The 17,253-nt window shown below is 27.9% G+C and overlaps 1 protein-coding gene across 1 annotated transcript in view; it reads left to right on the top strand.

The window, feature by feature from the left end:
• LOC142332744 (multiple inositol polyphosphate phosphatase 1-like) overlaps positions 1-17,253 on the top strand; it is a 43,329-nt gene that overhangs the window by 9,486 nt on the left and 16,590 nt on the right. The window contains exons 2-4 of the mRNA XM_075379356.1: positions 7,565-7,684; positions 11,779-11,957; positions 16,924-17,043. Coding sequence (XP_075235471.1) covers positions 7,565-7,684; positions 11,779-11,957; positions 16,924-17,043 — 419 coding nt within the window. The remainder of the gene's footprint in view (positions 1-7,564; positions 7,685-11,778; positions 11,958-16,923; positions 17,044-17,253) is intronic.

The raw sequence follows: 17,253 nt of genomic DNA, 5'->3' as shown, positions 1-17,253 counted from the left end.
CTTATTATATGGACTTAAATTAAAAATTACATATTTTGAAGTATGACATCAATTACTAAACTTAAATTAAAATTAAAATAAATAGTTTAAATAAAATAATCCACATGCATATTTTTTTTATTTTATATTATTTAGACTATTTATTTTTTAGTATACATATTTCTACATATGTAATTTTTAATTTTTAACTTCTAAAGTTTAATTTTTAATTTTAATTTTAAATATAATGTATAAAAAATAGTTTTTAATTTTAATATATAATCTGATATAAATAATTTGTAAAAGAAATGTAATGTAACTGATGATGTGAGAAATTTGCAAAAGTGTTTTTGCATGTATAATTGAATAATAAGGTAAGTGTCACATCCTACTTGATTTATTATTCTGTACTTAGGTTGATCAAAGACCAAATAAATATAATTTGTATATTAGTACAGAAGAATATGATTCTTAAAAGAATTCACTTTAGAAAAATATATATACACTAGCCAGCTAGGGCATCACCCCCTGGACCCCTGGGGCTCAGGTAGGCTCAAGCAAGTTCCAAGGCCTCCACGGGTCGCAGGGCTGAATCTCAGACTGTAGAGCTCACATCATTCGCCATTCCCATCTGGCTGACTGGACCACTGCAGAGCTTGTTTTGCTCAGCATTCTAGTCTAGTCAGAGAGCTTTGGCCCTGGGCTTCCACACTGTTCATTATCCTCATGGCTCTGAGAACAACACTCTTAAATAACAATTAAAATATTCAGGCTTTATAGAAACCTAAAAAAGAAACTAAATTACAAAATACAGAGTAGTATAACTATGGTAACTAAAGTACACAAATTTTGGACGAGGAAAATTCCACAACCTGTTGCCATGGTGAAATAAATATAATAATGAAGTAAAAGGATTAATTTTTTTTCTTTAATGAATATCTTTAATTCACTTACCTCCCCCAAGGGCAGTTACAGTCTTGATCTATACCTTAAAACCTTCCCTGGTATGACATGAATGACTCCTGAAAATTTGACAGGGATTGGTCAGTTGGTTCTCGCGATGCTGCTGCAAACAAACAAACAAACTTTTGGAATTATATATAAGGTAAATACAGGTGGCTGAAAAGTAACTTACAGCCCCCCCCCCCATCTAACTTTTTTTACAATTAGATAATTAGATAACTGGATACGATTTGTAGCATTCTTCCTTGTACCGAGGAGCTACTTCATTGAACGTATGTTTCACTCATTTTTATTTTTGGGCAGCGAGGAACAACTCAAAAATTTCAAACAGGACCAATAGTCATTTGATATATCATTTTGAAGAACTCGATGAGACATGAAAAATGATACAATTAATCGCACAATCCAAAATGGCAGCCAACAATGTGTTTGTTTCAGATAGATAGAAGTAAGGTTGTATGCTCTCCTTTTTCTTTGTTAATTGAAGTACTCCAATTCTCTCTTTGGAAATTTTCTCCAAATCTCAACTTTGAGTATTCGGCCTTTAGTAGTTCAAGGGGGGTGCCAGAGCAACTGAAAAGTTTTGAACAGGACATATGGTCATGTGAAATATTGTTTTAGAGGTCTCTGTGAGCAAGCAGAACAGTGTCAAAAAATTAAATTCTGTCACCACATAAGTTGACATGTGGAAAGGGACAAAATGTATCTTTTCATTAAACATTAATGACGCATTAAAAATCTACAGAAAACTTATAACTGATATAATCTTATAAGACACTAAACAACATAAATTTTCAGCTTTTATAATGAATTTACATATATTACACATTTAATTTTCATTTTAAGATGAATTATAAATAACTGGCTAAAACAATAAAATATTTTTCTGATGCAAATGTAAGAGAATAGCAACAGACAAACACGAATTCTAAAACTTGTCCAATAAAACTTATAGAACCAATTTCAATTAACAACACAGATAAAATTTTACTTAATTAAAATGAAATATTTGCAGACAGGATGTATATTAATAACCACAAAGAACACAAAATATACACTCGTACATCATAAGACAAAAAAATCAACTACAGAAGAATGTTGATTATCCAGATTTGCCTTTGCAGGTCCAAACCAGATAATTAGAAATCAGGATAAGTAGAAAACTAAAAAAGGTTTACCATACATACTGGACAAATCATACTAATGTTATGGGTATCACAATTAAAAATCTAAAAACAAGGATGTATTTCAGTAAAATTAAAAGGATACTCAGAAACAATGCAATATAAAACAATTAAGTAATAATTAATATATTACAAAAAATCCAATAAGTGGAAATTTTTTAATATAAGAATTAAAAATTTACAAAAAATTATCTGAAAGAAATTAAGATCTACTACCTACTGTTTCGTAAAAAATGTCATTTAACAAATTTGTAAGAAAAGACTTTCAAAAAATGTATTGAAGAGAACTTAAATTAAATTAGTGTTAAAAAATTATCAATTCTAAAAATATTTGTAAAAAATTACATTATATTTAATAAAATTTAAACAGAGTCAATAAAAGTGAGTTTAATAGAATAAAATAAAATCAATAATCAAAACATACCTTTACAAATACTATTTCTTCTTTAAAAAAAAAAAAAAAAAAACTGAAATCTGTACTTGTTTTAATATTGATCTTGTTTATGAGCTGCAAGATCACATAATCGTTTTAAACAAAGAATATGTAAAGAATCACATTCCTTTTTGTCGCACCAATCATTCCATAGTGACAGACACATATTCATGAACTTTTTCAAGTGAAGACTGTGGATATATATTATTAATTATTACATCACAGTTCATTGCTTGACAAATTAATGTGTTTCCATCGATCTTTTCAGAAGTTAAATTTCATAATTAGTTTAACACAGATCTAAGTTTACAAATGTTTTATGCTATACAAATTAAAAAAGTCAAATAAAAAGCCCAGTAAAAACAAAGATTGATAAAAATACACTTTTTGTTGAAGTCAAGTATAAATATTTAAAACTTTTCAAATTCAAAATAAATTTCAATATCAGTATCTAAACTGCGAACTATTTTGTAGTATTTTTTTTTTTTTATTATTAATTATTTACCGTAACATTATTTAATATGCTTTTATTTATAAAATTAATAAAAACATAAAACTTTAAATACATCTAATTTTTATCTTATAATTTGTTTGTATATTTATAATTTGTCTTTTATCAACATGATCTGTATACAATGTAGTTTTATGAAGCAATCAGAATAGAGATTGATTTATTTTTTGTATTAATTTTTTAAATAGCCTATTGCAGATGTACGTAATTCAAATAGTAGGACATCCAGAAAACCAGAGTCCCACTGCAATAATTCAACAGAATTGATTTACTTCGGATAAGGATTCTCAACCTTTTTGCCCCATGAACACCAAAAAGTAAAAAAAATATATATAACGAATATTTTGCAACACCCAACCCTAACTCAATGAAACCTAGTTAGCAGTGTTGATAGTGACGGATATGAACATACGCATATGAAGTGTATAAACATAAGCTATTTACAAGTACCAATTTAATGTGTACATGCTCCTTGTAATTTGGTCTGCTTGCATAATATTCACTGAAAAAGCGTCATGTTCAAACACCCATATTGTTTTTTTTTTTATCATCTGAGACCGCCGTTACATATTACTTCAGAGGATAAGATGAATGACAATTTTTGTAGCGTGTGAAAATGCCATGCCTGATTGGAATTCAAACCTGGGACCTCCAGATGAAAGACCAAGATGCTACCACTCACACCATAGTGGCTGGCGCATATTACATGTTCGAACATGTCATGCTCTCAGCAGTATAAAAGAACCATAAGGGATTGCTGAATGTCAGTTTAGTTCTGAATGCAGAACTCAAGCGTCTGGTGCCTTTAATTTTTTAAAGGCGTAGTTTCATTAAAAATAATAATAATTGAGGTTTTGGTTTTTTAGGGTGCAGACAAATGATGTAACTGTTTTTTTTTTCAATTAGATTCTTATGCAAAATGGATAAATTTGGGAAAAACGAAGCAAGCTATGAGCATTCAGTGAATCGATTGATAAAAAGATAAGACTGTACAATGACAGTTGTTAAAATATAATTATGGTTTTATCTCATTGGATGGAAAGCAACAGTGTGTTGTTTGCTTTCAAGTCCTCTCTGGTAAAATCACGAGGCCATCAAAATTAATTTGACACTTGGAAACTACACATCCGGATCATAAAAGCAAACCCTTGGAATTTTTCAAAAGAAAATTACATACTTTAAAAAATCAACAAGCTTTTATTTGTAAATCAGGTTGTACTGATAAAAGTATACTTGAAGCATCTTATCTCATAGCATGAAGAGTAAATAAGAATCCAAACCCCATACAATCGCAGAAAACCTTATACTGCCTGCCACAACTGATATGGTCAGTGTTTTAATAGGCATGGAAGAAGCAAAAAAGTTTTAAAAATCCGCTCTCTAATGACCCAGTATCAAGGTGAATCAATGACATGACTGCTGATGTTCATGATCAAATAATTCAGCAAGTGAATTTTTTAGTATTCAATTTGATGAATCAATAGATGTGGCAAACATTTCTTAGGTTTTAAGTCTTGTGAGATATGAATGCAATAGCGACAGATCAATCAAAGAAAATATATTATTTTGCAAATCAATACCTGGTCACGCAACAGGACAATTTTTTTTTTTTTTTTATGTATGAAGCTACTAAAAACTGTAACATAGATTGGACAAAATGTGTTGCAATATGTAGTGGTGGTTTAAAGGCAATAACAGGAAACAAAAATGGATTTCTGAAAAAATTAAAACATTGTCTTATACCAAGGGCAGAATGGACGCACTGCTTCCCTCACAGACATGTTCTTGCCACAAAAAATATGCTGAAAAATTTGAAACAAATTCTTTGTACAGTTGTAAAAATGGTAAATCTTATTAAAAACTTACCATTACAGAACAGGCTGTTTGCTAAACTATATGATGAAATGGGCAAAAAGAAAAAATTCTTCTTTTCCATACAAAAATCAGGTGTTTATTGCAAGGGAAAGTTAACCCAATTATTGGAACTGAGATGTATTGAGTATTTTTCTAGGATAAACAAACACCATACACAATGTTTTTAAAGAATAATGAATATGCATTGCTGTTGGCTTAATTTAGATGATGAATTTTCGCATTTAAACGACTTAAAAGTGAATTTACAAGGATGTAATAAAAACTTTTTATTAATGACAGACAATGTTCAAGCTTTCATTAAGAAGCTTGATATTTGTATGATTTGCTTACAAGGCAAAAATTTTGTTATATTTCCACTCACTTCCAATTATATTGAGAAAAATTTGGATGAAGAAGACAATATCATTCACCAGTGTTTGGATAGTAAGAAGATGCATTTGCGTGAGCTAAAAAATCCATTGTCTGAGTAATTCCCAGAAGATAAAAATGATTTCATGAAGAGATGGATATTGGATCCATTTGGTGAAAATGTTGTTGCAGCTGCTAAGTTACTGGTTGACATTCATACCAGTTCATCAAAATGTTTACCAATAAAACATTACAACTACAATTCACATCTTAAGATTTAGCTTTCTAAATAAGGTTTTGGCTTCCTCATCAAAGTAAATATGGAAATTTAGTCACAGAAGCATTGAAAATATTTATCCCTTTCGCCACAAACCTTTCATCTTACTCATGTATAAAGGGTTTTTCATCTAAGATTGTGCTAAAAACTAAATATAAGAATCGTCTTTTATCAGTTGAAAACAATTTGCTTTTGTGTGTTTCTAACATAGATCCATGTATGGAGAAACTTTTACATAAAAAACAAACACAACCATCTCATTAATTTATTTTCTTTACATGTATACTTATAAACATAAGTAAAATGTTTATAATAAATTATTTTTTTCTCATAAAATGATTTCATTATTGCTTACATGTAAAGTTGTATGCTTATTTCGTGATCCCAGGTTGAGAAATGCTGACTTTTTTCTTTTCTTTTTCCTGTTTAGCCTCCGGTAACTACTGTTTAGATAATACTTCAAAGGATGAATGAGGATGATATATATGAGTGTGAATGAAGTGTAGTCTTGTACAATCTCAGTTCGACCATACCTGAGATGTGTGGTTAATTGAAACCCAACCACCAAAGAACACCGGTAATCCACGATCTAGTATTCAAATCCGCGTAAAAATAGCTGGCTTTACTAAGACTTGAACGCTGGAACTCTCGACTTCCAAATCAGCTGATTTGGGAAGACGCGTTCACCACTAGACCAACCCGGATCTTGAGAAATGCTGACTTAAGATGCACAAACTTAACTACTTAGATTGTAAATAGTTTTATAAGGAATAAACAGAATATGGTTAATTAAATTTAAATAATTAAGTCTTATAAATAAGTTTTTATAAACAGCAATCTTAAAAGATAAAGAAAGAAATAAAAGATATTTTATATTTATTTCTGAATAACAGATATGAAATTAGTAGTTATAAGAAAAAGGACTAAAAGAGTAATTTAATATATTTTATGAATAAACAATTATTTCAGGAATATCAGTAATTTATAGTTAATCTTATCTAAAAATTTCAAAATGACAGTAGATAAATTTATTCGTAATGAAACTATACAATATAATAATAGAGCTCTAATTTATTAAGAATTATGCGACACAGACCAGCCAAAAGAGATGTCACTTTCATGAGAAATCAATCTATGCGTAAAAGTCTGCTGCAAAAATCCATGAACATTCTGACCATGTTCGTGTCACCATATCTTATTGGACCTAAAAATGTCCACATCCACATTCATTATCCATAATTACAAAATGAAGAAATCTTGCAGCATACTTAAATAATACCAAACAGGTAAAATTACAACCACACCTTTACCATCCTCAGAAACAAAATAATTACAAAGGATGCTATTACAAATATAATACATAGTGATACAGGTACTGCATAAAAATTTGATGTAGGTTTATCACTTCAGTAACTCAAATTTTGCTTACTTACAGAACCATATAACTTCTAGTGTACTTCACCAACTTAAGCAAGATGTGTAACACTTGTGGATTTTTTTATGGATATCAGACATGGTTGTGCACCACTGTTAGCATTGAACAAAATCTTGAGGCCTAATTTCTTATTCTTAACACAATTTGCAATTGTAAGGTGAAAATAGGGATCTTGTTTCAGTATTAAATGTTATCAATTCAACTTGCATCATTTATACCATTGTTAAATATTTATTAGAATTTTGATGGTTCATTTCTGAATAATAAACATGATCTGATATATATAGGTACACTGGATGATTCGGTTTGTTTACACGAGCACATATATTTGTTTATTTATTTTATTTTTATTTCTATTTGTTTTGTTTCTTAATTATGTTTTATATTAATTACTAAAATAACTTAATTTGATCGGTTTAGTGCTATTTTCTATCCTTTCTGAACTTGCTAATCATTTAACATCAAAATATTTAAGTTACTAACAGCCTCTTAATTACATTATAAGGAATTATTCATAATTAATCAGTAATACATTTTTTTTACCTAATTCTGTTGGTAGATTGCACTCTTATTCAAACTTGGACATTAGTTAGACATGGGACACGCTTTGCTGGAAGACCAGAGCTAAAATATCTGTATTATCTTAAAACTTTAAGAGATAATATGCTTCTAAGTAAAAGTAAGTAATTTATGAATAATTTTTTATTATTAGTACATAATGTTTGCATTTATTTAAGTAATTATATAATAAAACTTTAATACTATATTAAATTTACTGTTGCATAATAATCAAATCAAATCATTTTTATTCTTTCAACCATTACAATGTACAGTACATAACATTTTTTATTCAAACAGTAAACTTTATTAGGCACTTAATTATATATATATATATATATATATATATATGGGGTGTGTGTGTACATATATAAATACACATACACAAAAAAAAACAGTAAAAAATGCAAAAATTAAATATGTACATTAAAAAAAATTAAAATTAACTTCAAATGGTTTAAAAGAACTAGGTACCTTATTTAGGCACTGCCCGTTTCAAGGTTACCATGACACAAAAATTAGTAATTCAGCTAATGGAGAACTAAAACTCAAGTTATTAAATTAAAACTAGTGTTAAAAAAATTAAAACTAGTAATTAATAATTTACAGCAGAGAAGACAAATAAAAAATATTTAAAAAATAATAATAATGGATTTACCAGCATGAATTCTAGAATTTGAGAAAACCTATTGTACAACTAGTAATAATAAAGATAAAAGCTACTCAAAAATAATATAAAATTAAATACATAACATTAGAATACAAATATTACTACTGATAAACACTGTAAACACTCTTTACACTGTACAGTGTTGATAACCAGTTTTTCAAATTTCTTTAAATAATTTAATGTTTAGAGTTTTTTTTATTAATACAGGTAATTTATTAAAGGTTCTTGGGGAAAAATATGTGTAAAATTTATTAAATGTAATAAAATTTCATTTTGGCCTAGACCTCAACTGTTGTCGGTATAAATTAATTTCTTTTGATTTGCTACCACTTCTTTTGTAAAACAAATTTAAAACTTTATATACATACAGATGTTGTAGTGGGAAGATGTTTAGATTAAAAAAAATTTTCTCGAACACCCAGTTTGAGTTTTTTTTGCAATTATTCGAATAATCTTTTTTTGTATATTAGCAATAGGAATTAGGTTTGTGTCAAAAGCCGCTCCTTAACAAGTTAATCCATAATCTAATCTACTTTGTACCAAAGAAAAATAGAGCTTTCTACTGATCTCTTGAGAGCAGAGATTAGTTAGGGAGTAAAACATTCTTGTGATTTTATTTAACATTTTTGTTAAGCTGTCTATGTGGAGTTTCCAGGAGATTTGTTCATCTATGAGAATAACCAAATATTTCGTAGAAAATTATCTAAGTATGGGGGAACATGTTTGGAATGCACTGTGTGAAATGAGACACTGCAAACACCTATAAGTAACAAAGTTAAAAGAGTCTTGAGATTTTCTTAGAGAGAAATTAATGTAATTTGTTTTTTATGAGTGCTTAGAATCATTTCATGTTTAGAGAATATTAATTATTAAAAATATCATATATATTAATCAGTACAAGCAATATCAGATACTTCTTCTTAATAGATCTAAAAGTAACATACAATTTCAGTGCTTAAATTCTCATCAACTTCCTTAGCCCTTTTTATTAACTTACCATAGCTGTGTTTCAATATAAATATTAAATTTAAATAACACCAAGCATAATTGTTTGCTTATTACTATCTTTTTATTATTATTATGGATGAAAAAATAAATTAAAACAGTTGAAGCAAGCAAAATTAAATAAACCAGTTTCTACACATTACCAAAGTTAACCAATGCTCTGCAACTAAAAACTGTTCGCACGCTTCAGTGACCAGAGTAATTCACAATTTAATAAAAAATTGTAGCTAAACAACACTAACTAAATACAGACATGAGCGTTTAATTAACTAGAAAATACAAGCAAAACGTTGGGCTTCGAATGAACTCGCTCAGTTGTACCTCAATTTTTGTGCAGTAATGTATGTTGACATAACCTGAGTTTTGTAAAATATATTGAAAAACATATTGAAAAACAACAAATATATTCAAAAATATTTTAATTAATTTGTTATTTTTACAGATTTGTCATAAACATATTAAAAATATATATATACATACACGTATTTTATACAGTAACAAACAATTTACGGGTAATTTTTTTATCATATTATTTACTTATTACTGTACATCAGGTTAAGAGTAACAGTACAGTGACATTATGTCAACAGTACTCTACAGAGATGCTAAGGCATCTGTGCGCAGTCTGGTGTGTAATTGTAAATGTACCAGTAAACATGTAGTCTTGAATAGACTAAGGGACCGACCACTCCTGAGATATGTGGTTAATTGAAACCCAACAAGCAAAGAACACCGGTATCCACAGTCTAGCATTCAAGTGTATATAAAAGCAACTGCGTTTACAGAGACTCAACCCTTAGAACTCTCATGTTCAAAAATAAGATAATTTTGTGATGATGAGTTTAACAAGTAGACTAACCCGACGGGTTTATACAATGATGTATTTAATGTTGCACACATTTTAATACTATCAATTGGGCCAAGCATGTTTCTGAATACACACTGTCAAGCAATGTTCATTCAAACTACTTTGAGACAACTGCTGGTGAACTATTTAACCAAGTCTATACTATCACGCTTTAACAACAGAAGACTCATTACCAGTTACATAAACATTAAGTTTCTATAAATCTTTATTAGGATACAACCATGGTTCCCAAATTTCATCTAATTCCATGTAGTTTTGAAAAATACCAATCACAAAACTTAGGATCAATGGATTTTACTAAAGACTCGACTCGCTCGTCTAGTAAACGTTACAGGTAATTTAAGACGTCAATAAGGATAGGCTATTTTTAGAAGCAGATTTGTTTATTGATTGACGTAATACATTTTCCGCTTTTCATAGCCAGACTTCCGTAACCTTTTTTTTCCTGTTTAGCCTCCAGAATCACCGTTCCGGGAGACCGTAGTCTCCGGGAATTACTTAGAGGATGATATGTATGAGTGTAAGTGAAGTGTGTGTAGTCTTGTACAGTCTCAGGTAGACCATTTCAGAGATGTGTGGTTAATTGAAATCCAACCACCAAAGAACACCGGTATCCACGATCTAGTATTCAAATCCGCATAAAAGTACTTGCCTTTACTAGGATTTAAGCGTTGAAACTCTAGACTTCGATATCAGCTAATTTGCGAAGATGCGTTCACCACTATACCAACCCGGTGGGTTTCCGTAACCTATGTTAAAAGAAAATCGGATCACCACTTGTAGGAAATAAACAATTTTTACATACATTTCTGTGCTACTTCATCTGGTAGATTAATGATAAACTAATTAAAAATACTCATCACTTGAACAGATTTATAAATAAAAAAATCTACCTACCTGTACCACAACCGTAATCAGCATGCATTGATAACAACTTTCAAGAGCAATTATATTTGGAAAACAGTGTTGTCAACCTGTAGTAAGAAATGTTAATTCACCCAAAAATGTATCTAAGACTGCTTGGATCACAACATTCAAATAAGATACATTTCACAATCATGTTGAACATTTATAAACAATAATTATAGATGCAATGCAGTTTTTAATTCCATGATTGAAATATGAAAACCAATTCATTCATTTGTTCATATTATTTCAGAAGCTAAATGAAACTGCATTACAATACTGTAGCAAATAAATAAATAACAATTTAAAAAATCATAAAACAATGTTTTTGATTACAAACACATTGTAAATCTCGGGTATGATTTAATTAACATTATCGTTTTATTAATCAATTCTGTTACATTTACATTTTTTAGAAATGTTTAGTGTACTATATAAATCAGAAGTTTTTGTTGTCGGTTACTATTAATAATTTTCCACCTAGTCGTATAACGAATATAATGTAATAACGAATATTAAAATCAAACATTATATCGTGTTCAACTTCTTCTATTCAATTACGAACATTATTTTCATTCGTTTACTTAAAAAGAGTAAATCGGAAATCTCACTGACAGCTCTTAATTTTGATTTAACCGTCAATCCTTACAAGTCAAATTTAAGAAGTGTCAGTAATGTAATGATTTTTTAATTTAATTTTAGATAAATTAATATTTTGCAGTGAATAGTGACATCTTTTGTAAAACTAAATTTAATTATTTTACAGGTAATAAAATGTGTAAAAGGGACCAGGATAATTTAAGAGCGTGGGATTTTTACGGTACTCCTGATATGCATAATATACTCATGCCACAGGGTTATGAAGAAGTTAAAAAATTGGGACAACGGTTTCGTCAGAGATTTTCAGAATTTTACTATGGGAATTATAGTCGTGATCAGTATCATGTAAGCTGATATACTTAAATTTAATTATATCTGCTGTTAAATATATACTATACTTTATAAAAATAAAAAATTTGTCAGCAAAATGTCATGCTATTTGGCATAAAATACTAATTTTATTTTTAGTGTATACTCTAGCATGTCTTTATAAGGTTGATTAAGAGTTATTAAAATTAAAATATAATAACCAAAATATCCAAACTTTATTACTATGTGGAAAAGATAGGAATTCACCAGTTAAAATTCAGAAAAATAATTACAACAAAGTTGCTAAAACTATTATTGGCATAAATATTTATTTACTAAACAAAAAAGCACACAGAGTTGAAACTTAATTCAAATGCTCATACAAAATACATGTAACTGATAACACAGTCAGTGTACTAAGGTTATTTTATTATAGCTAAATGTTTATGACAACCTTCAATGTAGAATTTCAGTTTTATATATATATAAAATTATATTTATTTGATCAACCTAAGTACAGAACAATAAATAAAGTAGGATGACACTCACCTTATTTTATCGTATATGCAAAAACATTTTCACAAATTTCTCACATCATCAGTTACAATTTTTTTTTTCAAATTGTTCACATCAAATTACACGTTACACATAAATATTATAAAATAAATTTTAAGTTTTGTAAAAAACAATAAAAACTTTGTTTAAATTTCATTATTAGATTTTTTAAATATGAGTTATAAAAACCAATGATTCAAAGTTAAAAATTTAAATTAAAATTAAAACTTATTAGAGATTATGATGCGATGGAAGCTGCTGCTGTTGCAGGAAGTGTTGCCATTCCACCAGATCCCAAGGCTTTCATGGAAACATATGAAAGAGGTGCACATTATGAAGGGGCTAAGGGTACAATGGATGAGTCATGTTGTGCAGATATGTCCCCACAGCAAGACCATTGAGGTCCACCGGCCGAAAGACATGATGCACTTGCTGAAGACTACCCACCTAAGCGACATCATTATTAAAAATATTTACCACACTAGTGGGGTGAACATATTAAAATTAATATCCAGATATACAATTACATTTTAATACACACATCCTCCTTATACACGATACATCATGATTTTAGAAGGATTAAGTAATCAATTTTGTATGTCTATTTAGAAAAATATGAGAACTGAACATTAGTGTATTTTGAATCAGTTGATTTTTATATATTTAAAACATATCGCTTTTATTACTTGTTTTTGTGTTAATACTATTTGTCAGTATTTGTTGGTGTTGATATTTTTGTCTTTATTTTTAATTTAGTTATTTTAACTATAGAAACATACATTTCAGAAAGGAAGAATATAATTTATTTTATTTATTATGATAGACTTTAAGTTATACTGATTGCATCAAACTACATGTAGCATTATTTTCTTTGCAATTTTAGAAATTTGGCACTTTCTACTATTTTTTTCTAAACACTATACTTTGATTTCACATATTATAAACATTTTACACTTTGATTGTGACCACACATATATACAAAACCATTAGATCTTTCAAAACTAGATTCTCTGAACCAGTGGTAGTTCGTAGCTAAAATTAATACGGATACTGCTCCAAAAAAAAATTTTCTGGGTCTTTACAAGGCCATGGTTAAAGTTTTCTGTAAAATAAAAGAACAGAAAAAAATGAATCAAATAGAATAGCTGGAACCAGGATAACAATCTAATTATACATTTTATCACATTCAAAAATATGGTACACGGTTTTTAAGCTCATTGTGCTTAAAAATCATATTCAGTTTAACCAAATAAGTAAGAAAATGTCAATACAGATAATATTTTTTAGTATTATTAGATAATAACTTAATAAAATGTTTGCTTAAAAACACTGTAGTCCAATGGTGCTTAATTTAAATTTCTCTGTACACAGAAACAAATACATAATTAGTTTTTACTAATTACCTTCTCTTTAGCCCTTCCAGTGTGTTTTTGGACAGATTTGCCAATCAAAGAATCCTTGCTTTCCTCCATCTTCTAATCACTACTGAAAAAACAACTAAACTACTTTCATATTCCTTCCACCGACTAAACTAAAAAAGGGAATGGACAAGGAACATTCCATACACACATAGAGTAAAAACCTACCTTCCACCAGCATGCCAGGGTTGGCACTGAGAAAGCAACAGTGCTCTCTCTCCCTCAGAACCTTTAATGCAGCTTCCTATGTGCGCATGCACATAACAGCCAAACACCATGCCACTGTAACTGTGAAGCCCGCAGTTCCATACAAAGATTTTTGTATCTTTTTCATAAAATGGGAGATTGCTACTGACATTAAGCTTAAGGATTATATATTGTACAAGTATAAAGAAAGAATTAAAGAAAAAAGGACTCAAATGTTATCAATAAAAACAAGTGGAAATATGGGATGCTGCAGTTCCACAGTGCCTATATGCAAACCACCACTGCTCTGAACATTTTAGTTATTATAAAAATGGAAAATTGGCTTTCTCTAATGTTCCTGACCATCTTTTTAATAATACACATTCAATATCTAATATTCAAACAGATTTGGAAATACTAGAAATAAAAAATATAATATGAATACAAATAATAGGGGTTTAGACATTTTAGAAAGATTCTATATATATATAAATGTAAGAGCAGATTTAATTTTATCAATCTTCAAACATAGTATGAGGATGACATGATTGTAAAAGCTGCAGCAGATGGCAGCACTTATTCAGATATTGTAATTCATAATTCTATTTCATGTCTGTACAATAATGTAACAATGGCTAGCTAGACCACACATGTATATTTTATTTAAAGCATTTATTTTTTTAGTTAATTTTTATTTTAATTTTTATCAACTGACCGTCAATTATATAAAAATATATATATTTTATATGTATATACATTTTTTATATACATTTATATGTATATAAATTACATATATATTTCTATATATGTAATTTTAACTTTTTATGTTTAATTATTAATTTTATTTTCAATTTTTAACTTTGAATCATTAATTTTTATTAATATTTAAAAAATCTAATAATGAAATTTTAACAAAGTTTTTATTGTTTTTTTATAAAAAGTAAAAGAATATTTTATAATATTTATGTGTAGTATATAATTTGATGTGAACAATTTGAAAAAAAAAATGTATTGCAACTGACGATGCAAGAAATTCGCGAAAACATTTTTGAATATATGATAAAATAAAGTAAGTGTTATCCTACTTTATTTATTGTTTTGATATACTTAGGTTGATTAAGTATGTATAATCTTGTATATCAGTACACAGGAAAATGATTCTTAAAAAAAAAATTGATTTTAGAAATATACACATATATATTGTATAAACTTTCAACAATTTTTTGAAAAATATTGAAACCAAAGGGAGTTGAGGAAAATAACAAAAACATATATTCCAATTTTAAGAGCTGAAAGTTGATTTTTTGAAAAAAGTTTTTTTAATTATTTATATGTATCTTATAGGTAACAAATTTGCTTTGATAAACTTTTCTCTAAAACACACACTGAAGAATGTCTGAAATTTGTTTTTTCGCAGTATTCCCTACCTCCTTAAAAAATTTTTAAAAAAATGAATACAATCAATGCCTCATATTTAGAAATATTTGAGTCAAATTTGAAGAAAATCATTATGGTTAATCTTGAGTTATAAAGCCAAAAGTAGTGTGACCATGTAAATCCAAAAAGCAGTTTTTCTTTTGATCTAGATGAATTAGTTGGATCTTAAATGTAAAGATTTAAAAACAACTTGTTACCTTATTTTTAACATGATCACCATACTTCCCCTTTAATTTATATAGCTATTCTAGATATATTTGCAAAAAAGTAAAATTATATTGCATAAAGAGAAAATACAATATCTAAAGTTAAAGGATAGTCAACTTTTTAGTAAAACTGATGAAGTTAAAGTATTATAATGATAATAATAGTAAGATATAACATTTTATACTAATTGATAATTCAGAAATTTGGAATTTTCAGGTATTTTACTGACGTCTTAATTACTGACATAAAAATTGATGTGAAAGTTAAAACATACATTAATAGTCTTTCTATCCAAAAAACATTTTCATTTACCATAATATAACATTTAAAAAGATTAAAATTACTTAACAGAAAAACATCAAACAAATCTTCAGAAAATTCTGAAGACAATCAAATTTGGATTTTAAAAATGTATACAGTAATTATTGAAATATTTGAGATAGAAAATTTGAAGAATTAAATAAAATCTTAATTGATAATAATATTTTGAAGAGATATATGGTTTAAAATTTACTTACAAAAATATATTTTTTTGCATGGTAAGGTAGCAGTTAGAAATTAACCATTATCTCTTCTTTTTTTCCTCATACAAATGTTTTTTTTTGTCTTCAGTCACTTGACTGGTTTGATGCAGCTCTCCAAGATACTATCAGTCATTTTATTTCAGTATACCCCTATACAGAATTTAAAAACCCTAAAAAATAAAAAATTCAAAAATGTAACTGCATAATGAACAAGTGCAGCAGCCTTATAAAAAGGACGAAACTTGAATTTTGAAAATTATGGGTTCAACAGTTATAGGCATTTTAAAAATAATAGAAAAAAATATTTCAGTAATTTTTATTGAAGAAAATAATATTTTTCATTTAGTGTTCAAAGGTTAAAATATTACTGAAATAAATCAAAAACAGAAGTAGAATTATATATAAAAAAAAAAAAATAATAAAAAAGAAAGACTAGCCAAAATGAGATGTTATAGTTTTAACAACAATAGTTTTCATTTTTCTATAAACTAGACATAAAATAGATGAATCAAGAATGGCTATCCTGTATTTATTATAGTAAGATAATTTTATTTTTTTTTCAATAACAGATGTAAAATACAATAGATTTTGTTATTCAGCTAAATATATGTACATTTTAGTATTCTGTAAAATTTCTTTCATTACATTAAAGGTATAAATGATACTGAATTTTAGTTTTCATCATCACTCGCTAGAAGAGCTGTACATAGTGGTTACGCATTTGTTGATGGAATGTTTGGGGAAGATGTGGATATATATTTCCCACAACCTGATGAATATGATCCTGTGTTATCGGTAAGTACATGACTAAAATTAATTTTTTTTTTTTTAAATAATTTTATCTGGTGAAAATTTATTTCTAATCTAATTCCAGTCAGTTTATAATTGATTTAAATTTAGTAATTTATGATTTAATGTTATTAATGGTGCTAGTACTTGCTATATAAAGCATAGACATACTGGAGAGATGTTATAAAAAAAGAATTTTAGGGCAGATGTTAGTTC

Source organism: Lycorma delicatula, chromosome 12 (genome assembly GCF_047948215.1).
Source record: "Lycorma delicatula isolate Av1 chromosome 12, ASM4794821v1, whole genome shotgun sequence".
Classification (NCBI taxonomy): Eukaryota; Metazoa; Arthropoda; class Insecta; order Hemiptera; family Fulgoridae; genus Lycorma; species Lycorma delicatula.
Note: the sequence above shows the minus strand (reverse complement) of the source record. Positions and strands in the feature narration are given on the sequence as shown.